A 24,148-nucleotide genomic window follows, 5' to 3' on the forward strand; every position below is an offset into this window, starting at 1 on the left:
AAGGCGTACTGTTCTGAAGGTTACTATGGATCAGACTGCTCAATTCACTGTCCCGGTAATCCAAACAAATGCGTTGTAAATGGACACACCTACTGTAAAATGGGTATGTTCATTGTTCATAAAAATATTATGCATTTGTTGTTACTATATCGGTTAATCTAAAATTACAGTTGGGTGTATTTCACAGGATTGACAGGAAGCAACTGTGACCAGGATGTTAATGAATGCCATAGTAAAACGTTCTGCGGCCACGGTAACTGTACAAACACTGCTGGTAGTTTTCACTGTACCTGTCCGCCTTCTGTCTACGGTCTGAAATGTCAATTAGATGAAGATGAGTGTCTGTTGGAGCCTTGCAATGGAGGAGAGTGTGTCAACAAAATCGGTAGTTATGAATGCCTTTGTCGAAAGGGTACATCGGGGACAACATGTGAAACCTTGGCTGGTAATACTTGTAACGGTATTTCGTGTAGCAATCATGGCAACTGTACCATAAGTAATAAAAAACCTGTGTGTAATTGCGATCACGGCTACTCTGGAACAGACTGTTCTGTTACAGATTTCTGTTTAAACAATCAGTGTAAACATAGTTCAACATGTGTTATTGGTGAATCAAATTATACATGCCATTGTCTCAAGGGATTTATTGGGCAACTTTGTGAATTAACTGACTTTTGTGCCAGCAATCCATGTAAAAATTCTGGAATATGTAGTAACAGTGCATCCAATTTTTCATGCAAATGCGTTAATAATTTTACGGGTCTAACATGCAATGATTTCAACTACTGCGCAGGGAAAAATTGTAGCAACCACGGAACATGCAAGGTACATAACAATGGGTATATATGTAATTGTAATGATGGATTCAAAGGTAGGGACTGTAAACTTACTGATTTTTGTTTTAGAAAAGATTGTAGTAATAATGGAAACTGCACAAGTGGAGTGAATAGTTATACGTGTAATTGCAATGCAATGTATATGGGCAAAGACTGTGAGACAACTAATTATTGCTATAGGAAGGACTGCTCTCATCGTGGAAAATGTCAGATCATAAACAATGCCTATAAATGTAATTGTCAACCTGGATATATTGGCAAAGACTGTGAACATGATAACTGTTTTAATAGAACGTGTTCTAATCGTGGTTCTTGTCGTAATGGAATTAACTCTTACTCATGTAACTGCAAAGTTGGTTACTTGGGGCACGATTGTGAACACACTTACTGTGATACAAACCAATGTCAAAATAATGCTACGTGTGTGAATGGTAATTCAGGCTATACATGTAAATGTGATCCTAGATTTACTGGAAATCATTGTGAAATACGTAATTTTTGCAATGGCCAGAGTTGCAACGGTCATGGAAACTGTAGAAACGACAAAAATGGCTATACTTGTCAATGTTCACCGGAATACAATGGACATAACTGTGAACAAAGAAATTACTGCCACAGTAACCCATGCACACATGGGAAGTGTACAAATAGTCATAATAGTTTCAATTGTGCATGTCCGGGGGGATACACGGGCCTTACCTGCAATGCGGTAGATCACTGCTATAACCACAATTGCTCAACTCGTGGTCGGTGCCATAACGAAGGTAATAGTTATAAATGTGTTTGTAATGGTGGTTATATTGGTAAAAATTGCGAAACTGTTGATTATTGCTTTGGCAAGCATTGTAACAACCATGGAAACTGTATAAACGGAATTCGGGGTTATACGTGCAATTGCAGTGCTGACTTTTTGGGCAAAAACTGTGAGACAGTCAATTATTGCTACAATAAGGACTGTTCTCATCATGGAACATGTCAGAATGAAAACAACTCTTACAAATGTAATTGTCAACCTGGATATATTGGCAAAGACTGTGAACATGATTACTGTTTTAACAAAACATGTTCTCACCATGGTACATGTCATAGTGGACAACACTCCTACTCATGCCATTGCAACACTGGTTACACAGGACACGATTGTAATCACACTTACTGTGATACAAACCAATGTCAAAATAATGCTACGTGTGTAAATGGTAATTCAGGCTATACATGTAAATGTGATCCCAGGTTTACTGGAAATCATTGTGAAACACGTAATTTTTGCAATGGCCAGAGTTGCAACGGTCATGGAAACTGTAGAAACGACAAAAATGGCTATACTTGTCAATGTTCACCGGAATACAATGGACATAACTGTGAACAAAGAAATTACTGCCACAGTAACCCATGCACACATGGGAAGTGTACAAATAGTCATACTAGTTTCAATTGTGCATGTCCGGGGGGATACACGGGCCTTACCTGCAATGCGGTAGATCACTGCTATAACCACAATTGCTCAACTCGTGGTCGGTGCCATAACGAAGGTAATAGTTATAAATGTGTTTGTAATGGTGCTTATATTGGTAAAAATTGCGAAACTGTTGATTATTGCTTTGGTAAGCATTGTAACAACCATGGAAACTGTATAAACGGAATTCGGGGTTATACGTGCAATTGCAGTGCTGACTTTTTGGGCAAAAACTGTGAGACAGTCAATTATTGCTACAATAAGGACTGTTCTCATCATGGAACATGTCAGAATGAAAACAACTCTTACAAATGTAATTGTCAACCCGGATATATTGGCAAAGACTGTGAAAATGATTACTGTTTTAACAGAACATGTTCTAATCGTGGTACATGTCATAGTGAACAACATTCCTACTCGTGCCAATGCAACACTGGTTACACAGGACACGATTGTGAACACACTTACTGTGATACAAACCAATGTCAAAATAATGCTACGTGTGTAAATGGTAATTCAGGCTATACATGTAAATGTGATCCTAGATACATCGAAGATCACTGTCAAACACGTAACTTCTGTCACGATCAGAATTGCCATTCTCGAGGAACGTGTCAAAATGGTGAAAATGCTTATTCGTGTCATTGTAGAACTGGTTACTCTGGAAACGATTGTGAGTACGACAGCTGCTATAATAACAAGTGTCAGCAAGGATCAACTTGTAAAATAGTGTCAGGATCATCAAACTATACTTGTTTATGTCCCTCAGATTACCTAGGAACTTTCTGTGAAACACGTAATTTTTGCAATGGTCACAATTGCAACGATCATGGAAACTGCAGAAACGACAAAAATGGCTATACTTGTCAATGTTCACCAGAATACAATGGACAAAACTGTGAACAAAGAAATTACTGCCACAGTAACCCATGCACACATGGGAAGTGTACAAATAGTCACAATGGTTTCAATTGTGCATGTCAGGGGGGATACACAGGTCATACATGCAATGCGGTAGATCACTGCTATAACCAACATTGCTCAAATCGTGGTCGGTGCCATAATGAAGGTAATAGTTATAAATGTGTTTGTAATGGTGCTTATATTGGTAAAAATTGCGAAACTGTTGATTATTGTTTAGGAAAGCATTGTAACAATAATGGAAACTGTATAAACGGAATTCAGGGCTATACGTGCAATTGCAGTGCTGCCTTTATGGGCAAAAACTGCGAGACAGTCAATCATTGCTATAATAAGAACTGTTCTCATCATGGAACATGTCAGAATGAACGTAACTCTTACAAATGTAATTGTAACTCTGGATATACTGGCAAAGACTGTGAACATGATTACTGTTTCGATACAACATGTTCTCACCATGGTACATGTCATAATGGACAACAGTCGTACTCATGTCAATGTAACGCTGGATACACAGGACACGATTGTGAACACACTTACTGTGATACAAACCAATGTCAAAATGGTGCTACGTGTGTAAATGGTAATTCAAGCTATACATGTAAATGTGATCCTAGATACATTGGAGATCACTGTCAAACGCGTAACTTCTGTCACGGTCAGAATTGTCATTCTCGAGGAACTTGTCATAATGGTGGAAATACTTATTCGTGTCATTGTAGAACTGGTTACTCTGGAAAAGACTGCGAGTACGACAGCTGCTATAATAACAAGTGCCAGCATGAATCAACTTGTCAAGTAAGATCAGGATCATCAAACTATACTTGTTTATGTCCCTCAGATTACCTAGGAACTTTCTGTGAAACACGTAATTTTTGCAATAGTCAAAATTGCAACCGTCATGGAAAATGTACAAACAACAACAATAACTATACCTGTCAATGTTTAGCAGAATACCTAGGTAGAAACTGCGAACTAAAAAACTACTGTCACAGTAACCCATGCACACATGGAAACTGTTCAAATACTCACAATGGTTATCAGTGTACGTGCATTGGAGGATACACAGGTCGTAGTTGTAATGTTTTAGACCATTGCTTTAATCAACATTGTTCAAATCATGGAAACTGTAGTAGTCTTAACGATGGATTTACGTGTCATTGTGAGACTGGATTTAAAGGAACCATTTGTGATATTATGGATTTCTGTCATAACTTTAACTGCAATAATGGAACATGTCAGAGTAGAAATAACTATGCAGAATGCAAGTGTCCCGACGGATACTCTGGCAACCATTGTGAAGTGTTCGATCATTGCAGCAGCAGTCCATGTCAACATAATGGCACGTGTCAAAAAGGAACATCTCATTATAACTGTCTTTGCAAGGATGGTTTTATTGGAGTTAATTGTGAAAACCAAGACCCTTGTTTCTATCAAAACTGTAGTCACAATGGGAGATGTAAGGTTACCGACAACAATAAATACATCTGTATTTGCAATCAGGAATTTACCGGAAAAGATTGTGAAATATCACCTACAAATCCGACGTCAATTGGCTCACATACTCGATCTACAACTGTGGTAAGCAGTGCCATTACATCAAAAGTGCATACAACAAACATGAGTTCGAGCAAGTCGACTCATTCAATAACAAGCAATACACCGACTTTGAGGCCTTCTGAAAGTTCAACGAAAACTTCTGTCACTATAATAAGCAATGCCAATTTAACAAGTACTCATATCCCAATCAAAAGTTCAAGCAGAATGATTCCTTCCAATACAAACAGTAAACCGATTTCAATGTCTTCTGAGAGTGCAAGCAACTCGACTCAATCCATTACAACAAATACACCGTCTTCAATTTCTACTGAAAAGTTAACGAAAACACCAGTTACTACTATAAGCAGTACCATTTTAACAAAAACTCATACCCCAAGCAAATTGACGAATCCCATTACAACCAAAACACCGACATCAACTTCTTCGGAAAATGTGACGAACACTTCAGAAACTTCCACTCCAGAACCCGGTCAAATCACTATTAACATGACCATGGCTTCCAAAGGAAGCACAGAAACAACTTCGTACATAACTACGCCTTCCAAAAACTCGATGAAGCCTTCATCCTCTCATTCAACTGCTAGTACAAGTACAAAATCGAGTTCAACTACTTCTATGACTACGACAACTATTCCAAAACCTACAAGTATATATATACAACCGCAATTTTAATATGTAAACATGTAATATACAGCTCATAAATACTATCGATTCTTTGAAAATAATAAGTAAAAATGTAAGATAAAGCACAGAAATTTGTGAATTGTAGAGGTTATATTTGAGGGAAAGGTGAAGTTTGCTGTGGAGTGGCATGCTGCGTTAGAGAACAAGTCAAGTGAAGAATACCAGAATGTGTCGGCACACTTTCTGACACTGGTCAGTATGGTATTTTAAAAATATACATCTTTAAAACTTCATATGTGTTATTATAATTAGTTCTTTCCCTTTTTTATTGGTGATTTAGATGGCTGCTGTCTATAAAAATGGAGAATTAAAGGATGTTTACTTGAGAACAGATATCATCAGTATTACGTAAGTCATTTGTATTTTTATTATATTTAATTCATACAAGTCTGCAGTTACATCGAATGTAACGAAACATTTCATATAGCTTATTGATTAGACATTACTGTATGTATATAGGGTTATTTTCGCCCTTCTTCACTTGCAAACGGTTTCGTCCCGTCTTGAAATCGCCCCATTGTATTTGTGTTAAAAGAGGTATTTTTGGTGAAAATAAAATTCGCTCAGTTTCAAATTTGCCCACCGACAACAAGGGCGAAAGGAGCGAAAATAAAACGGGGCGAATATTTCTCTGTATACAGTATTGATTTGTCAACATATGTTACAGACAAGGCAGCATAGACATTAAGTATAACCAGACATTCAGCCAGCCCGAGACAGTGGAGAACGGGACGGTGATAGAAGTAGATAACGCTACCGTCATCGACACGTTCGAGAAAGGAATCAAAGAGCTGGAGGCGAACTCTTCTGTCCATAACCAGGCGATCCAGGCCCTGGTACAGACGTTCAATATCACACACGCCAAGATTGAACTCAGGGGTGCGTGTTTATTGGTTTTGATTTACATCTAGGTTTGAACAGAAACAGCAAATTTACCATAAACTATAGGGAATGAAATACGATGGTTTGTGATTGGTAATGACTTTTATCGTTTGAAATATAGTACTTTTTTAAGAATGCGGTAATAAAATACATGTAGCAGTTACATATAAACGATAACTTGATGATGTTGATGATTTTTTAGAACTGCCCAGACCTACGCCCACTACTATTTCGTCATCTACACCCACGTCCTCAGGTCTGTAAACTTGAATTGGTTTCCCAATGATCAATGTACATGTATTTGCAAGAAATTGCCTTACTTTTTATTTTTCACATGTAGTTGCAGTTCCGCACAGGTACCCTACTTATTGTTTCAAAGTTTGTATGTTTTATTTTTTTTAAAATATTTTAGTAAAAACGACAAGATCCTTAGAAGTTACAGAGACACCCGAGAACACTAAGGTATATTTATATATAGTACATAAATGTAATAAAGACCTGGGCTGCGTTTTTACAAAAGAACTTTTAAAAGACTTACTACCAAATTAATGAATGCTAGTTGATCTTAGACTATTCAATAATCATTCTTATGGCTGGAAAATATAATTATGGGAATTGAAATGTTTTAAACAAATGGCTCTATGTCAATTATGTTCATTAAAGATCATTTTACGAGACAGTAAATATTTACGACTTTGTCTTAAGTTCTTTTGTAAAATGCAGTGACTGTCCTGATCAATTTTGTTTTTAATAGCTGAGATTCCTCTCTCTCTCTCTCTCTCTCTCTCTCTCTCTCTCTCTCTCTCTCAAATCATATCAAATTTAGATAGTATATGTTCCAGCTTATGATACCTGGAACAGCGTACCGATCATTAACATCTCAATGCATAAATATTCTAGGCTAACTGTACAGATAACCAGCTGTGGGTAAAGGATTAAGAGAAACTTGATATATATTTATATCAGTTTATCAAACACAGGGTATGTGTGTACTAATGCAACGGGTAAAAGTCAGGGCGGTTTCTCTGTATTAGGGCATCTTTGTTTGCTCAGGGCAGAGAGATTTGAGAAGGCCGCACACGAGAAAATAATATGCACATGTATGTTCTATGTAACATATGCAATCAGATACAGTCGTAGTTTTGTTAAAATGATTTTCAACAAAAGGATTTGTAAATTGTCAAAATCTACACGATAACGTTCCCTAAATCAACGTTTACCTCAAGGTGGTAATGAAGTTTTTTAATGATTCAATATGAATGAAAATACCAATATTTTATTTCTAACCAGGTGATTCTGAAAGATTCAGAGCAAAACAAAAAACTGAATTAATCTCGATATTTATAAATTGGGATTCAATTTTGCAGGAATTTAAGAATATAATTCTATTTTCATGCATATGAATGTACATCATATAACAAATATAGTATAATATATATGCAAGGAAAGTAATTGTGGTTTTCCCTTTTTTTTAACCTAAAGTAAATACATGTGTACATATAAGTACATAGACATTTGTTACATATGTAATAACACGAATATAAACATGCTTTGGTTGCAATAACTGCGCAATGGTACAGTGTACAAAGGTTTTCTAACACGGTATTAAAAAAAATCACATAAAATTATAACACCAAATCTTGAAAAATAAATATTAAAACAGCATATCACGATGATAAAAATCGTTATCGGTTCTATATTATTATTTTTATTAATTTTTTGACATACTTTAATAAGTCATATTTGCATTGCTGTTTACATATTGATTGTGGGAAGTTTGCAGTGACGGGAGGAGTTTGTGATAAGTATTACAGATATTAATATTAACAGTACATGGGTCAAATCAAGGACGGCCCGTAAAAATTGTGTCAGATTGAATGTTATTAATTATGTCATAAGTAAGAAAGAAAAAAACACAATTTTTGTAAAATGAGACGTGTGTGTAAATAACCGTACAGTACAATAGGTATACATTCTGATCTTTCAACGAATTTCAGTCCTAGTAAATGTTCTATGCAAACATTTTTTATGAAACCAAAATTCGGATTCAAAATGAAGTTTTCAAAAAGGAAAAGACTTTCATTTTATAAAACAGGCACTTGTACATGTATTTTATTTTGTCATATTAGATATAAGTGTCGCTATCGGGAGCATAAACATTTCTTTAAAATATGCTGCAACATAAATGCATTGAATTGCATTGATACCAGATGCCAATCCTTTCCATGTATTTTTTCCTTCGCCTCGTAAAATTTTCAGAAGGGTATTTTGAAAAGTTGCACAACATATTTGCAAAACACCGTAAACGGGGCTACTTAATGAAGGATAAATTTTCCATTACCTTTGCGAATTGCAAGTTTAGTTAGAATATAATAGCATTCTTTATCATATTAATACAATTTAAAATTTCTGTTCTGTGTATTTTGCAGTCCTGGCTAAAGCCGACGATAATTGGGTCAGCGGCGGGTGGGGTGGTGCTCCTGATCGTCCTGGCTATCATCGTCCGGACCGTGAGGTTTGTACTGTAGATAACGACTGATTGTACACTAGTGTACCAGACCATCCACGCACTTTATCCCGTCAGCTTATGTAGGTTACGTAAGTCCCGGTCTTGACCTGCTTTTCATTAGCTTACTTATGTTGTATGTCAATGCTGATTGATATCACCTGTATTACACCTGTATGACATATTGCATGCAAAAAATTATTTTAGAATTATTTCACATACTGACAAAGATATATATATATATATATATATATATATATATATCATTGTCTTTTAGTGGTTTTGTTTTATTGATTATGAAATGTTGATAATAGCAAAACCTTAATTAAAGATAGCTAGGGGTGTTTTGTCATTCAATAAGAAATATACTGAATATAGTAGAAGTCAATGATATTCTCCTGTATGGTCTACAATGTAATGTGACAATCGTGATATTTTGCTACATGTACTTCAACTAGGTAACATTTTAAAAATATATTTTATACTATGTCTAATTAATCACAATTAGTAAGAACTTACACTATTACTACTTTATGAAAAAAAAAACGACACATGTACTTAGGGTTTACATGTCCTAGCAATAATTTTATTTTCAACAACGTAGCTTCATTCAAGATTGGGTGTATTTAATTGAAACGGATTTTTACCTTTTATCAATATTTATTTAACAATTTAACCCCCGATGTTCTGTTTAAAGTACATGTAAACAAAGTTATTACCACGTATTTACTAATCATATCACATTTAATCTTCAAGCAAATAATGGGCGTCTCCATGTAATACTTATCTGATACATTTAGCAATACTAATCATACATTTGATAATAATATTATAAGGTAACATTTTGATAGATTATATTTCAACTGCCGTTAGCTTATTTATAATATATTATTTAAGGATGCATTAATGGATTTAATTTCGTTAGATGAGATAAATAGAGCATTTTCAAGCTTTCCACCATAAATATATTCATTGTTATTTGTTTCATACTCCATTTTGCTTATGCATATGTATGTGTATCATCCAAATCATTATATCTCAATTTTTTTATAATCATAAAGGCGGATATTTACATGTAAATGTAAAATTAAAAGTATAATTAAAGTATCACCATGTCTTTGAATATCTGTGTACAAAAGTCATTCTGTCATTCATTACAAGATATTTATAAATATGAAAACAAAATTATATTATATAATATGTAATTATTAATTTTTATGCACAGTTCTTTCGAGTTAAATTTTGTAGCTAAGGACATTAAATACTGGAGCCTTTCTTTACAGCTTCTTTTATTCATGATGACATACTATAAGATCATTCGATATATAGAGTTTTACTTTTAACCCTACCTAGCCATAACCAATTCATTAATTAGCAATGTACTTTATCTTAATTCGGACAAAACACAAAGTTACTATTACACAGAAGTGCCGGGTTACATTTTCAATAAGAACCCGTGGAGAGAAGAACGTTGGTGTTCCACTCTTGCTTGCAGAGTGCTTAGCTCAGAAATTCCATTTTCTTTCTCTTCCAGGAAACGTCAGAGAGACAAAGACAGCATTATTTGGGATGACGGTTTATACATGGAGCCCACCTTTACTAAGCTAGACACTGACGACTCCGCCCACTCTACTTACAATCCCATATATAACCTCAATGGTGGAAAGCTCGAAATAGACAGCACGCAGGCGCATTAACCTCTCGAACACTCCTAGTTTTATTTTTTATTTTATTTTGCACGTGCATTGAGAATGTTCTTTTTTTGTATATATACGTGAATCAATATATGGACATGTATCTGTAAAATATACTTGTCTTTTTGCTCGTTGTAAAGCCCATTCAGCGTTTGCTTAAAAATTGATATGTTTCGTATATCATAACATATCCGCATTTTATATAGTACTGTGTTTTCCGAACGTGAAAACTATTTACGTTTTATTGTTATTTTATATCAATATAAAAGTTGCATGAATGAATGACATTATGATGTTGTGACGATACGTGTACGTACATGTACATGTATGTACTATAGTGAAATATTTAACTACATGTAATCGTGTCATTTTATGTATAATTTGTTTATATTTTCACCTACTCATTAAAGAAACACTGTTGTATTAACATATTATTTGTGACTATTATTTCGATTTTGCGTGTCTTTTGAAAACAGTTTTAGGTCATTTGTTGGAAATCTAAATCAACAACGGTCTTGTATGCGCTTCAGGCACGTAGCATCGTTTTTGAAAGTGTGGGGGGTAGGGGGTGTCATCCAAAAAATCTTGGCAAGCAATTGAAAAAAAGAGACTATACTGTTACTTTCATTCCTTTCACTTCAAATTTAACATGCTCTCAAAAAAAGTGTGTGTAGTGGGTTGGGGGAGGAAAGGCCAAGCCAACTCCTTGATAATTCACTTTTTTATATGAAAATAAACGACAAATGTTTGCTGCGAGAAAAAGTAGGGAAGGCAGCCAGCCCCCCCCCCCCCCCTTCCTTTCCGATGCTACGTGCCTGCACTTGCTGGTCGCAGGTCAACTCGCTTAATAGTTATCGTTCTCATGACTATCTCAAGCACCATTACGATTGGCTCCTTCATGCTTCCGTAAAAGAAAGTCTCGCCAGTTGGATTAGTGCAGATGCGTGCGGCCATAAACAGCTGTAAAATTTTCATTTTCAGACTTACAAAACCTAAAGAATTTTATTCTCTCATTGAGTATTGAGAATGGTATTAAAACGAGAAAAGCTCACAATGACACTTCACACGCATAGGCGAGACTGACTGTGGGTTCCCTACCTATATACAATGCAGAAGCGATTGCACTTTGATTTGCTCTGACTCATAAAAACCAAATCTAATCTTTTTTTTGTACCAGATTGAGGAGAACAGGAACAGCAAAGATTGCGGATTTTTTGGACGACGGATCTTTTGCAAGAGAAGAAGAAAATAAGTTTAGCTTTAAGTTAAAAAATGAGACAGAGACATTGGAAATGAAATTAAAAGGAAAAAATGTTGATTTCAAGCAACATTGATAATTAATGTATATCTTTTAATTTCCAATATGGGAAAAATTTAAATTGTAAATTCATGTCATTGCCACATTATAAAATTCACGAATGTGATCATCCAAATTTTCGTTATGAATGATTTGCGATTGGAGAATCAGTGGTGGTTTTTAATGCCCCCCCCCCCCCCCCCATTTTGTTTGGATATACATGTATATTTTATCAAATATGAAATCTTTACACATATATATGATAATTAATTCACTGATAAGAAATTTTTATAACAAAATGTGTATGTATAGATCTATAATATGATGAGTGCAACTGTAGTAACTAAATATTGAATTACACTACTATTTTGTAATGCTCAACCATTTGGAAATGATTTGAGCTTTTAAGAATTAATTTATTGAAATAAAATTGTAAAGAGAAAATATCTTGATTTTTAAAAAAAAAAATTGTACATATGTAAAAAAAAAAACCAGTTATCGTTTTGAGACTCTCTCTCTCTCTCTCTCTCTCTCTCTCTCTCTCTCTCTCTCTCTTCATATATAAATGTCGAAACATTTTTGGTGCGACTTAACAATTTTACCATCGCATGGCACCATGACTTCCGGTCAAAACACGATGTTTCCAGCTGCTGTTGCAACAGTTTTTGACAGTTGGACAGTCCTTCAGGTATCTATCGTTGACTTATTATAGGGAAAATTATTCCACGAAATACAATTTACATGTTTAAATCACAAAACGAAACATTCACAACATACGAATTTTCGAATTTCCTCGATGTTTTTTAAATATAGCTAGCTGTTACTCAAGGATTTGGAGGTGCAGACAGCAGAGAAAAAGCAGAATGGATGATAACAGCTGTTGATCAGTGGTTTAGAGAAAATAGTGAGTGTTGTGCGCTAATAAAGTGTGAAGTATACCATGTATACTGTATTGAATCAATGTCGAGAGATCTCAAGTTGAAAAATGTATATCATCCTCTACCACGTATTCTCAATATTGAAACATATCAATGTAATTGATGAATGCTGAACAAAGACCCATAACTGACACTACATGGCTACATCGTAATTTTAAGCTTAAAGTTTTTGAATATGGGGTAAAATATAATGACTAAACAATTCTTCAGTTACCAGGTTACAAAGCCATGTTTTGAAACTCTGTAATGTAATTATAAATTGATATGTAAATGTACAACGTGAACATATCAGCACTTTCCACAAAAACTTTTAATGTGTTTGCGTCAATATTCAGGCCATTTTTATAATGTCCAACATATGACGTACGTACGTTACAAGTGAACAGTGTTTAAATTTCAAGTAAATAGCATTATAGATGTTAATCCTAATTCCACACAATTATAATGAAAAGAAATTTAGAGTTTACAATATAATTGGTACACTACCGGTACTTGTATTTCACAGTACACAAGTTGTTTTTAATTTAACCTACAATAACAATACTCTTATTATAAACAGAAACTTTGCAACTTGATAATATAATCATGAAAAATTGGTGGGATGGCAATATTGAATGTCAGACATGTCGGCCCAACGACACCTCGGCCCAACGACACTTCGGCCCCAGGACACCTCGGCCCAGACGGGTCGGCCCAAAATTTTAGACAACTCGGCTCACGTAAAAGACATCTCGGTTCAAGCAAAATTCAAACAAAAATATTTGATTTAAATGTTTTTATTTTATTAACATATATATTTTATCAAAATATTACATATCATAGACGTGTAAAAGAAATTGAATTAATAAAAAAATGAGACCATTAAGTTCTAATTGTTAAGCAAACAAAAAAATAAAATTAAGAAAATGACGACAATTTCGACAATGACACTAATAGTTAAACAAACAAGAGGATGAAACACTTTCCTTTGGAGTTGCAAACGCGTGTCACGGGAGACAATGAAGATTTTAAAATTACGAGCAGTTATAATTATAAGACGATAATCACCAAAGTCCATATATATCAGATTTACAAAATCGTCAGAGAAACAACACATCATGACATTTCATTTCATTATTACGCAAAATATTTTTAGTGTGTCCACTTTCTGGTCAATCTTTGTAGATTTAATAAATTTATGAAAATATCTAAATATTGCAATCTTTAAATCCTAGATTTAACACTAATATATATTTCAAGTGTGTCATCAATTCCTGAAATTTCCGATCTACAAAATTCACATATTCTATTATTATTGTAGTGAAAAGCTTAAAGTCATCAAATTTCTATTGGCTGTTGACAAAAAAAAAATGAGACGCGTGACCATCCAATGAAACAAATACACAGAGTTTGATTGACAGATTTTCATGTATGCAAGTGTGACCCGATGTCCGAAGTTATGCGCGCTTATTGTTAAATGTACATATCGATGTAAATTTAAAAACAATAGACATTACCTTTTCACTAAAAGTTGATTTAGGTTTGTTTCTATCTAACCTTCCACATAAAAAAATATTTTTTATAGACTTTAAATGAACTTTATTCATTAATGTTGTGTAATAACGATATACTAACCATTCAGTGTTGATTAAATAAATATGATCATACTAATTTTAAATATAATGGTCATGTGCGCATCTTGTACGAACATTTTGATGCTAAATATCATCTGACAATTTTATCACATTTAGCAGCAATTCAATATTTCATGTCGTTGGTCATTATCTTAAAAAAAGAGATAGAAAGAAGAAATCAATGAATAGATAAAGTAATTATCATCCCCTTTTACATGGGCCGAACTGTCAATAAATTTTGGCCAACCCGTCTGGGCCGAGGTGTCAAACGCCCTTGGCCGAGGTGTCGTTGGGCCGAGATGTCCGTCTACCACAGTATTGAAGGTTAGGCTGTAGTCGTTGTTATAAAATTCTGCCCGTTCTGTGTTTCAGAGGATATTGATGACTATGAAGTGGAAGATTTCCTCGCTGATATTATGAACACAGAATTTGATACTATTGTTGAAGATGGGAGCTTATCACAGGTAGGTATGTCAGACATTTAAAAAAGAAAAAAAAAACATCTTAATAACATGAATAAAACAATTTAAATTTAGAATTTGGAAAACAATGTTATACATGAATATTGAAGCTGAACACAACTTGTAAAAAAAAAAATTAACTATTAAATGTTGCAAATGGTTATTTGTAAGCACTGTATAGTTTAAATGTAAACTTGTACTCAATCTTAATTTAAATGTGTTTTCACCATTTTCATCCCTATTTTTGTAGATATCTTCACTAATATGTAGGATATACAAACTTTGTCGTGAAGGCAAGGAAGCAGAAGTAAGGGAACTGGTAAAGGGTCTACCAAAAGCTGCTGTACAGAACTGTGCCAGAGTGGCTGGTAATGATGAAACCATTGAAGGGGATGATGAGGTCAGGAAACAAACCTGTACTTTTCAAGAGAAAATCTATTATTTAAAAAATGTTTGTATCATGATATAGGGTGTACAAACTTAATTCTTTGATTAACACTACTTCAAAATACCAAACCTACAAGGGAGGGCGCTAAAATTAAAACAAGCAAAATTTTCAAACTAATGATTTGTATCCATTTACATTATTAAAATTCAAATACAGTGAGTATTCAAGCTACATGTAGGCTACCTCTTTTATGATGATCTTTCCTGACAATCCCATTGAGTATCTGATATATACACATTGTAGTCCATAATGTGCTCTAAACATTTCAAAATCTACAGATTGCAGTATATAGGAGTTTTGTTTTTTTAGTAACACAATTTCTCCCAAAGCTATGCAGGTGGGTTATGTTAAACATAGAATTAGCTTTGAAAAGCCTTATAATAAAATTAAAATAACATATTTTTGCTTTACAATGGTTTCAGGTACACAGAATTGCTATTCATAGCCAACAATGACTGGAAAATTTGAAAAATGCTTAAAAGTTCATAATGTATACACACATCTTGTGTATTCTTAATCAGAGTTGTGTTTTGTATTCACAATACATGTACTGTCATTATACTTTCACATTTTCATTTCACTCTCTTTTGTTTACAAAGTATTTTCTTTATGTTTCCCCTACCCCTTCAATACAATGATTCAAGATCAGACGCTTGCATTTTTCACTTCTACCATGAAATCTGAATAACTGTGTAAATATTTGTTTAAATATTTTTATACCATAAGCATAGTATTGAAACTATACCTATTTTCTTAACTTAATACATTTTCAGAGTGAAATTAATTAAAGCAATTTCAAATAGTCATATGCATGTTTGCATTTAGGAGAATGTCAATGAACAAGGGGGGCAGAACTCTTCTAGTGTCAGCTCCTGTGGAGGGTTAACAAATGGAATGGAAAATACATGTACATCACACCAAAGTACAAAGCAAGAATCTACAGAAGGTAGGCTTGCATTCTATAAATGATAAAGGAATACAAGATCTGTCAAGTTTTGTAAAAATCTTTCGGACTTATAAGGCTAAAACTTGTATTTATCACAATCCCAGAGTCTAAAGACAATTCAGTTACTGAAGTATATTTGAATTTCGAACTTTGGCATGATAAAAAATCGAAGTACCTGGTATTATTGTTTAATTTCTTTTGTTCGTTTCTTTTCTAGAAACTATGGAAACAGAGGAAGAAGACGGCTGGAGCACAGTACACCGAGGAAAACGCAGATAACACTGAATGTGATAATTTTAATACATGTACTGTAAATATTAGTCAATAAATTATGTTACGCAAATCTTTTTTGTTTTACGTCACCATTACCTTCAAGAAGAATTACTCAAAATAGGAATTTCAGTTAGGAAACTTCACTTGATGTCCGCCTAGTTGAATATTTCATTTGTTGGTAGTTCTGATAGCCACAGACTTCCACTTAAATTTTCATTTTATAATAGTGCACTGGTCATTTAGAATGGAAAATGATTATTAGGCCAGTCAGTTTATTTACAACTGAAGTTCTAGAGGAAAGAATACTTGTACCTCTCCAAACAGTTATTAACTGTTCCTATCATTACTGGTACATTGCGGAGAAATCATGCTCTGATCAATTTCAGCATTTAATTGAGAGACACCATGTGTCAAATTTCTTATTACATGTATATGCTTGCCTCGGAAGTGCAAGTTAAGCCCTAGCTCATAAAGTTGTGACACAATTAACATCAAATCAAAGAACTACAAATTATCAAATATTTATCCTAAATCTGATCTTTATACCACAGTTGACAGCATGATCATTTATTTCTACCAATTTGGTATTAACATATGAAATATAGAGGTTCATGTAAAGATGTAAAAATTTATATTGTGAATTTAAAAATATTCATTTAACATCAACTCGTCGGAAACCCAGTTTGTAAAGTGAGACCGACCCACGACGATGGTTAATATCTACATGTAATCAATCCCATAAGTCAGAAGTTCACTGAAGTATGGAAAAGGAAACTAGTCTTCATTGATTGGTAGAAGAGGTGTCCAGGAATTTACTTTACCTTGAAACTGAATTTTACTAAATCTACAAAAATAGATGCCCTCGAATATTAATGAAACCATAATATACATGTTCAAAAGAAAAGTTTTTTTTTAAATTAACAACTTAATGTCAAGTCAAAGAAAAGAGAAATTTTCAGGTATAATTTTATTTCTGCTGTGTTGAAATGCTACATATTCAGGTAATACAACGAAATGCTTTGCACATACATTGTACATCTAATGGATCATCACACACATGCATCATACACAATGAATTCACTATTTCTTATGTAAGAATTACATACACTTCCTGTCCATCTTCGTTCATGTATACTGCATACTATAGATACTGTACATCTATATTTTACATTTTAATACATGTACATATATACACTGTACATGTACCAAACAGTGTAGAATTTCTTGGTGTTTTAGTAGGCCTAATATTTCTGATGACCTTTGAGCCATTTCATTGATAAATGTACATACAATTGATGTACATTTATGCACAAACACTAGCTGAAAAAACTTCCTCTTCCATGGCCGTCATGATGAATCCATTTCACCCCCTAGATCTAGTCTTCTGAATTTGTCCAAATTATAAAAACATGCTTTCACGATTCTTCCTCCAAAGTATCTGCCATTCAGGTCAATGATAGCTGTAATATACAAAGAAAATTTTCAAGGCACATGATATTGAGGGGAAAAAATGAAGAATAACCAAAGAATCAAGTACTTAATTTTCTTAAAAGTGATTTTACAGTCAGTTGAGTCTAGTCACACATACAAGACAATGCATCGTATGGTAAATTTTTGTGTGTCTTGATATTTAATACATGTACATGTATAATAATGGAACTGAAACCATTGTACTGTACCTTTAATGGCTGAATCTACTCGTTCAAATTCCACAAAAATTCTAACTGCCTCTTCATCATCACCATGTGGAATCTATCAACAAAAGGCAACATTACAGCATTCATATAACATACATGGAAATCTTTTACAGCCATAAGTAGTCAAATAACAACCTTATTAATATAAGATCCACTGATCCACTACCTTGTGTAGCTAATATAGATTGAATCAGATACTGTGGAATCATCAGATTTCGTGGAGGCTCAATTTTCGTGGAATTCGTGGGTACCTCTCAACCACAAAATCAATTAACATCCTTCACGAATTAATAAATTAGGGTAATAAAACCATATTTCCTTTGTAGGTTTAAAAGAATGCACAAAATTACGTCCCCACGAACCTGTAAAATTTAAGCAATCCACGAAAATTGGCCCACACAAAATGATTAATGATTCCACACGAATCCACAGTACTACCACAATATTTGATGCTTGATATTTTTACAGGGGACGGATCAAAAAAATCTAGTACATCTACACATACCTCAAATATGACACATTTGATGACCTTTCCGTACTTGGTGCACTCTTCAGCTGTCTCGGGCTCCAGGTCCTTGTCAACCTCTCCTGGTCCGACCATGTTCTGTTTAAGGGTCACAAAATTCAAATATTAACATGCTATGTATACATACTGGCATTTACCAGGTAATTGTAATTTATGCACTGAGAATATCACATGTAACAATATCTTATCAAATATATGTACAGACAAAGAATCTTTTAATATACCTGCACATTATTTTTTTAAGCAGGTCAGTCTAGGTTCTTCTATACAAAGTTATTTTGCTACTTACCCGTAATAGAATGACTTTTGATGGATTTTTCATTAAATTGGTATTTGATATGCTCAATTCCTTTGGTGGCTCCACTACAATTTATAAAACAAACACATTTGCACCCCAGGCACTGGATATATTTTTGCAAAATGCTTTTTTTGTTCCTTTATACCAAGTAAAATGAATTAATTTATAAATATAGTTACCATACAATTTCAATAAGAGTAAATCATATTAAATACAACTTAAACATAATTTTGCTACAGGCCAGAACTTACGTTTGGGCAGGTCTTTCTCATGGATGATCTTCCCTCCTCTCTTGCTCGTCTTCTCCACAAACAGTGCGGTACTCATTCCCTGTTCCAATTTTCCAAGACCTTGACCCTCCTTGTAGCCGTATTTGGCCATAATCTTAGAGGCTACAGACCCTCTGAAAAATTTAAATCACATCAACATTAAAAATCCGATTCCCTGAAAGTGGTGTAACTATTTCCTAAACGTCATTTAATAAACCCCTGCAGTAAAAATAGCAGTAGAGACAATTAAGAATTTTACAGTTCCTCTATTAAAATACATGTACATGCATTCTATCAAAATTCATGTATATGTATAATTTGACACCTGCAGTATGTTAAAAGAGAAACAAGAAGAGGCTTACCCTAACCCGATGCTGTACCCCATAGGTGGAGAGTTTGATCTGTTGGGCATTATGGGAGATCCTGACTGATCTGTAAAACATTAAATACATTGTTAATTACAAATACCTGATTGCACTTCCCAATTAATCTACCACTACTTTTTATTCACATATGATCAACAAAAGTCAAGAGCAGTCTGTTTAAATCCACCATAAATAAATATCTATCTCATCAGATATCAGTATTGTTTCACATTATAATTACATGTACAACATTGATTCATATACAAAGTACTTTTCTCAAAAGAATGAGTAAATATTACATAATCCTTTCCCAATAACCATTTTCTACAAACAAGCTGAAGTTAGTGTGTTCAGTATCCCAGACATAGATATTGAAATACCGGTATTTCAATAGATGCAATAGATCATTGAATTTCTGTAAAATTTGTTAAAAGAATATACAAAGTCATACTTGATTGGTACTGTACTTTAAATTAAAACCCTGTATTTTTATATAAACTTTAAATTTTTGAGACAACACATTGCTTGGCTGGTTTTAGTCTTTGACAAAAACTGCTACTCACCAGGTACAATATCTTCAATTAAAGATGTGGGCGGGGCAATAGCTGCTCCTCCAACTGCTAAGAACAATAACTCTGTCATGCCATGTGCAACAAAATGTCTGCTTAACCAAGCTATAATTTCTTCTGCAATACTCATCAGTTTAATTACCTCAGATTTTTTTGCCCAACTTCAATCAATATCAGCATGTCCCAATAGTTAACATTATCTGATCATAACAAACTGATAAACAATGGCTGCATACACAATTACTGACCTGGCTTGCGTGGTTTCTCATAATCATCTTCCTCTTCCTCATCTCGCCTTCGCTGTGCTCGCTCCATCTCCCCTCCTCCTCCTCCACCTCCTCCTCTCCTGTCATAGTCATCTCGATCCCTGTCACGATCACGATCTCTGTCTCGATCTCTGCGCCTCCTGTGAGAGATGATTTCAGAATCATTGTCATTACTGGCCTAAAACTTTGAGATAACCTGAATAGATCAAGTTAACTTCCACTGCCCAAACTTTTTACCTTCACAACAGACAAAAGTCACTACTAGCAAGACACATAACAGAGAGTGACAACATTTAATGATGAACTGTTTTTGGCAAAATGTAGCACTTCACAAATATGGGGTAGATTAGTTTGTACAAAATGGTAAACTGTCATTTTGTGTGGAAAAAAATATCCTACCATTTTTACCTCGAGTGATAATTGCACTGTCACAACCAAAAAAATACCCATTTTAGGTTTATTCCTCACTTGACTTAAACACTACCAAACAGATAAACATTGTAGATTTATTTTCTCCTGCTCCAAAGTCTTACTTTGAGTATTCTGTCCTATGGCCCATTCTCACTCTTTTAGTATACATGTACCCAATCTCCCACTTTGTACCAGAGTATTCTTTCCCCACCATCATGTTTTACCTTGGGTGGCGGTCCTCATCCATGTCTCGCTTCCTCATGTCTTCCTCCCTCTCTTTATGTCTCTGCTCCTTCCTCTTTTTAACAAAATCCTCATAGTCATTTGGCCTGAGGGGGTCATACTCATCTGCCACTCCAGTAAGGGATGGAACAGGTTCAGAGGGGATGAATGGTGAGCTTCCTATGTTAGCCGATACATTGGGACATCTCTCAATCTAACATAGCAGAAGAAACAAATGAGTAAGGTAAATTCCCACAAAAAATATTATTATATTAAAACAAAAATGAAATTAAAGCTGAATTAAATTGATACATTCATTGGTATTCAGTTAGCAGTGAAAAATAGTATATATGTGCATTTTCTGTTTAATTAACAAACACAGATTTTATGAGGTGGGTCTTACTCTGCCTGTGATTTGGTTGAAGTAGAGCTCAGAATCATTGGATTTCTTGAGGTCCACTACTGGAGCCAACGTTGCTCCCCCATGTCTGCTTTTCTGTTGAAAAGAATAAAATTCATTAAATAAGAACAATTTCTTCAAATCACAATTAAAAAAGCTAAAACATTATAAAATGGACTATGCTAAAGTACTAAATTAATTAATTTTTTTTCTGTTTTAACTTGTACTTCTTTTTCAAAAACAGTTCATACAAATGAATGAATGAATGAATGGAAGGAGCAGTTATATTGGCTATTTTACTAACCTTCAAATGAAAGATTTTAAATTCTAAAAAACTTAGCACCACAGATATACATAAAGATAGATGAAGTACTTACTCTTCCTTGTGACGAGGAAGCTTTTTTGGCTTGAAGTTGTGACTGGAGAAGTTTGTAGTTGGAAGACCACCCAGCTTGAAATAAAACAATTGGTTAGGTAATATTAGAGTGTTTTAAATGTAGGTATATGCCACTTAAAAACATAGGATGTAAGATTAAAAAAAACCTGGAAATACTAATTTATCTTTCCTCCATTTCTTAAATTCATTTATCAACATGATCGCGTAACATAGACAACTTATAATAATCCTTCTTACCAACAACTGGTTTAGAGCTACCACCATCTTCTTTATCAATATCTAAACCATCATACAGGGACATTTTTTTTTCTGGAAAAAGAAACAGCAACAGTGAAAACAAAATATTTTCTTCACCCTAATAAAATGTTAAATAAATTACTATTATCTTAATTCTCAATCTTAATTATTATCCTTGTGTCATAACAATTGATTGCTATAAATATAACATTAGTACCCAAGTATCAACATCAGAGAAATTCGTTTTGCGAATGATTTTCATCCACTGTCCTATTAAAGTTACATACAACTTAAATGACACTAGTTTTAGATTTACTTCTCCAATTTTCCTGAAATGACAGACGTAGATATTTGATATTCAAATCTTTAAAATTGATGTCACTTTTAATTTAATTTCGGCAGAGATAAGGCTCTGTCGCATGGCTCTTCACAAATTAAAATTAAGTTTCAGGACTGTCCTACATAAAACACATCTGGAAATTCAGCCCCAATATAGTTCGCAATAGCTTATTACTTTATTTTAACTTGCATTAGACTGTTTTCTTTTAACATCATCATCAACCATTTAACGAGGCCAGGTCTAATTTGTTCTGCCCTAGATTTTTGAATGAAATTTTTTACATGAAATTCTACTGATATAATTATTATTTTAAGATAAAAAAATAAGACATTTACCACACCGTTTGTTTAAGAGGTCATCTCAAAGTTTGTTAATTTTTAACATAAGACCCTATGGGATTTTGCTTGAAATGTATCAATTTTGCACATTTTTTCAAACTTCTGACCTAGGGATTTCTTTTTCAGTTCTACATATTAAAGTTATTGCTAAAAGGCATCAAATAGTCAAATTAAAAAAACCTTTTACCACCTGGTTTGTTCCAGGGGTCTTATGAAAGTTGTTTTTTGTAAGCCCCATTTCCAAGATTTGTCGGATTATGGCTATTTTTTATTTAACAAAGGCGGAAATGGTGATCTTTATAGTATTATTAAAACATTCAGACATATTTAAGTAATAAATAAATATATAACATCACATATTAAGGGTCATTAATATAAAATTCATGGTTACTGTCTCGAAATATATGAATTAAGCTATATTTAGGCGGGTAAAGAAAATGTGACAGAGGGCTAGGCTTGCTGAACCCTCTTCACGTTTTCTACCTGAGCCCAAATAAAGCTTATACTTCGAGACATTTATGTTTATTCCACAATATTATATCAATTTTACACATCAAACGAGCTATTTTCAACAAATTTCGCTGAATATCTGCAGTTGAAACTATCACGCCATGGCGTCAACAAAGCAAAACGATGACGTCACAATACAAATGAAACGCTGCGCGAAAACGTGCGTACTTGTTCTGTACTCGGCCTCGTTAAAATGAATACAGTACCATTTAAAATGAACTATAGAGTGCTTTTGTCTACACCAGTAACATATGATTTACTTGACTGCTTGAAAGATATAGTGATGAACTGATTAATGTCTCCGGCTTGTATGAATACGTTGCCCAATGTACTCACTTTTGCAATGCAAAATACACAGTGATATATGGAATGTATTATCAGGGATGTTTAATGTTATTACATGTATATACTCTGCATCTTGTATTATTTGCAAGCCAGCATCACTCCGAGATGCATTTCTGCCAGCATGTCAGAGTAATTCTGACGAGCAGCTGATGAAACCATGCCAATAAATGGCAAAGCAAGGTTTTTGAGGGAAAAAAGTAAATAAATGTTATTATTTAATGAAACAAACCATTTACCTTAGATTTCTTCAATCAATGCTCTTTTAATGCCGACACACAGACAGACAAATTTTTGGCGTTTATTATTTTAGATAACCCGTACGTGGAATTTTAACCAAAATTGTAACCATAAAAATAGCATTTTGATAAAATGAATCAGTATATACGTCTGTAGTTGAATGATTTTGAATACATGTATTATAACCCTAGATTCAAATTATAACA

General features: G+C 33.9%; 3 protein-coding genes across 4 annotated transcripts; 2 read left to right on the forward strand and 1 right to left on the reverse strand.

The window, feature by feature from the left end:
- Positions 1–99: 99 nt before the first annotated feature.
- On the forward strand, positions 100–11,172 carry LOC105320514 (neurogenic locus notch homolog protein 1). The gene is made up of 9 exons (XM_066083262.1): positions 100–103; positions 188–5,419; positions 5,543–5,649; positions 5,738–5,805; positions 6,125–6,336; positions 6,542–6,595; positions 6,752–6,801; positions 8,769–8,854; positions 10,380–11,172. The coding sequence occupies exons 1-9, from the start codon at positions 100–102 to the stop codon at positions 10,540–10,542; spliced, it is 5,976 nt and encodes a 1,991-aa protein (XP_065939334.1). The 3' UTR covers positions 10,543–11,172.
- Positions 11,173–12,394: 1,222 nt separating this feature from the next.
- On the forward strand, positions 12,395–16,585 carry LOC105320495 (pre-rRNA-processing protein TSR2 homolog). Its single transcript, XM_011418442.4, has 6 exons — positions 12,395–12,524; positions 12,650–12,740; positions 14,760–14,851; positions 15,099–15,248; positions 16,122–16,242; positions 16,460–16,585. Exons 1-6 carry the CDS (start codon positions 12,402–12,404, stop codon positions 16,519–16,521), a joined length of 639 nt encoding a protein of 212 aa, XP_011416744.3. The 5' UTR covers positions 12,395–12,401; the 3' UTR covers positions 16,522–16,585.
- An 886-nt stretch (positions 16,586–17,471) lies between these two features.
- On the reverse strand, positions 17,472–24,078 carry LOC105320494 (splicing factor 45). Of its 2 annotated transcripts, none has more exons than XM_011418441.4 (13): positions 23,942–24,078; positions 22,173–22,244; positions 21,916–21,989; positions 21,542–21,634; positions 21,141–21,352; positions 20,488–20,645; positions 20,234–20,287; positions 19,668–19,737; positions 19,288–19,439; positions 19,028–19,101; positions 18,718–18,816; positions 18,195–18,267; positions 17,472–17,975 (listed from the first exon to the last, which is right to left on the reverse strand). In XM_011418441.4, the coding sequence occupies exons 2-13, from the start codon at positions 22,234–22,236 to the stop codon at positions 17,863–17,865; spliced, it is 1,236 nt and encodes a 411-aa protein (XP_011416743.3). In that variant the 5' UTR covers positions 22,237–22,244; positions 23,942–24,078; the 3' UTR covers positions 17,472–17,862. The 2 variants fall into 2 exon arrangements, with proteins under 2 accessions (XP_011416743.3, XP_065937608.1); XM_066081536.1 differs by having other exon boundaries at positions 20,234–20,290; positions 22,173–22,243; positions 23,942–23,999.
- Positions 24,079–24,148: the final 70 nt, after the last annotated feature.

Source organism: Magallana gigas, chromosome 4, assembly GCF_963853765.1.
Source record: "Magallana gigas chromosome 4, xbMagGiga1.1, whole genome shotgun sequence".
Taxonomy (NCBI): domain Eukaryota; kingdom Metazoa; phylum Mollusca; class Bivalvia; order Ostreida; family Ostreidae; genus Magallana; species Magallana gigas.

What these genes read in the sequence shown, in the direction of transcription:
- LOC105320514 (XM_066083262.1), top strand. An exon ending in ACAGATATCATCAGTATTAC is followed by an intron (nt 5,806 to 6,124) that starts GTAAGTCATTTG and finishes CATATGTTACAG; the next exon opens with ACAAGGCAGCATAGACATTA. An exon ending in ATCATCGTCCGGACCGTGAG is followed by an intron (nt 8,855 to 10,379) that starts GTTTGTACTGTA and finishes TTTCTCTTCCAG; the next exon opens with GAAACGTCAGAGAGACAAAG.
- LOC105320495 (XM_011418442.4), top strand. Translation starts at nt 12,402, where the DNA reads ATGTCGAAACATTTTTGGTGCGACTTAACAATTTTACCATCGCATGGC. An exon ending in AAGATGGGAGCTTATCACAG is followed by an intron (nt 14,852 to 15,098) that starts GTAGGTATGTCA and finishes CTATTTTTGTAG; the next exon opens with ATATCTTCACTAATATGTAG. An exon ending in CCATTGAAGGGGATGATGAG is followed by an intron (nt 15,249 to 16,121) that starts GTCAGGAAACAA and finishes GTTTGCATTTAG; the next exon opens with GAGAATGTCAATGAACAAGG.
- LOC105320494 (XM_066081536.1), bottom strand. Translation starts at nt 22,236, where the DNA reads ATGTCCCTGTATGATGGTTTAGATATTGATAAAGAAGATGGTGGTAGC. An exon ending in TGAGAAACCACGCAAGCCAG is followed by an intron (nt 20,291 to 20,487) that starts GTCAGTAATTGT and finishes TATTGTTCTTAG; the next exon opens with CAGTTGGAGGAGCAGCTATT. An exon ending in AATTGAAGATATTGTACCTG is followed by an intron (nt 19,738 to 20,233) that starts GTGAGTAGCAGT and finishes AATGTTTTACAG; the next exon opens with ATCAGTCAGGATCTCCCATA.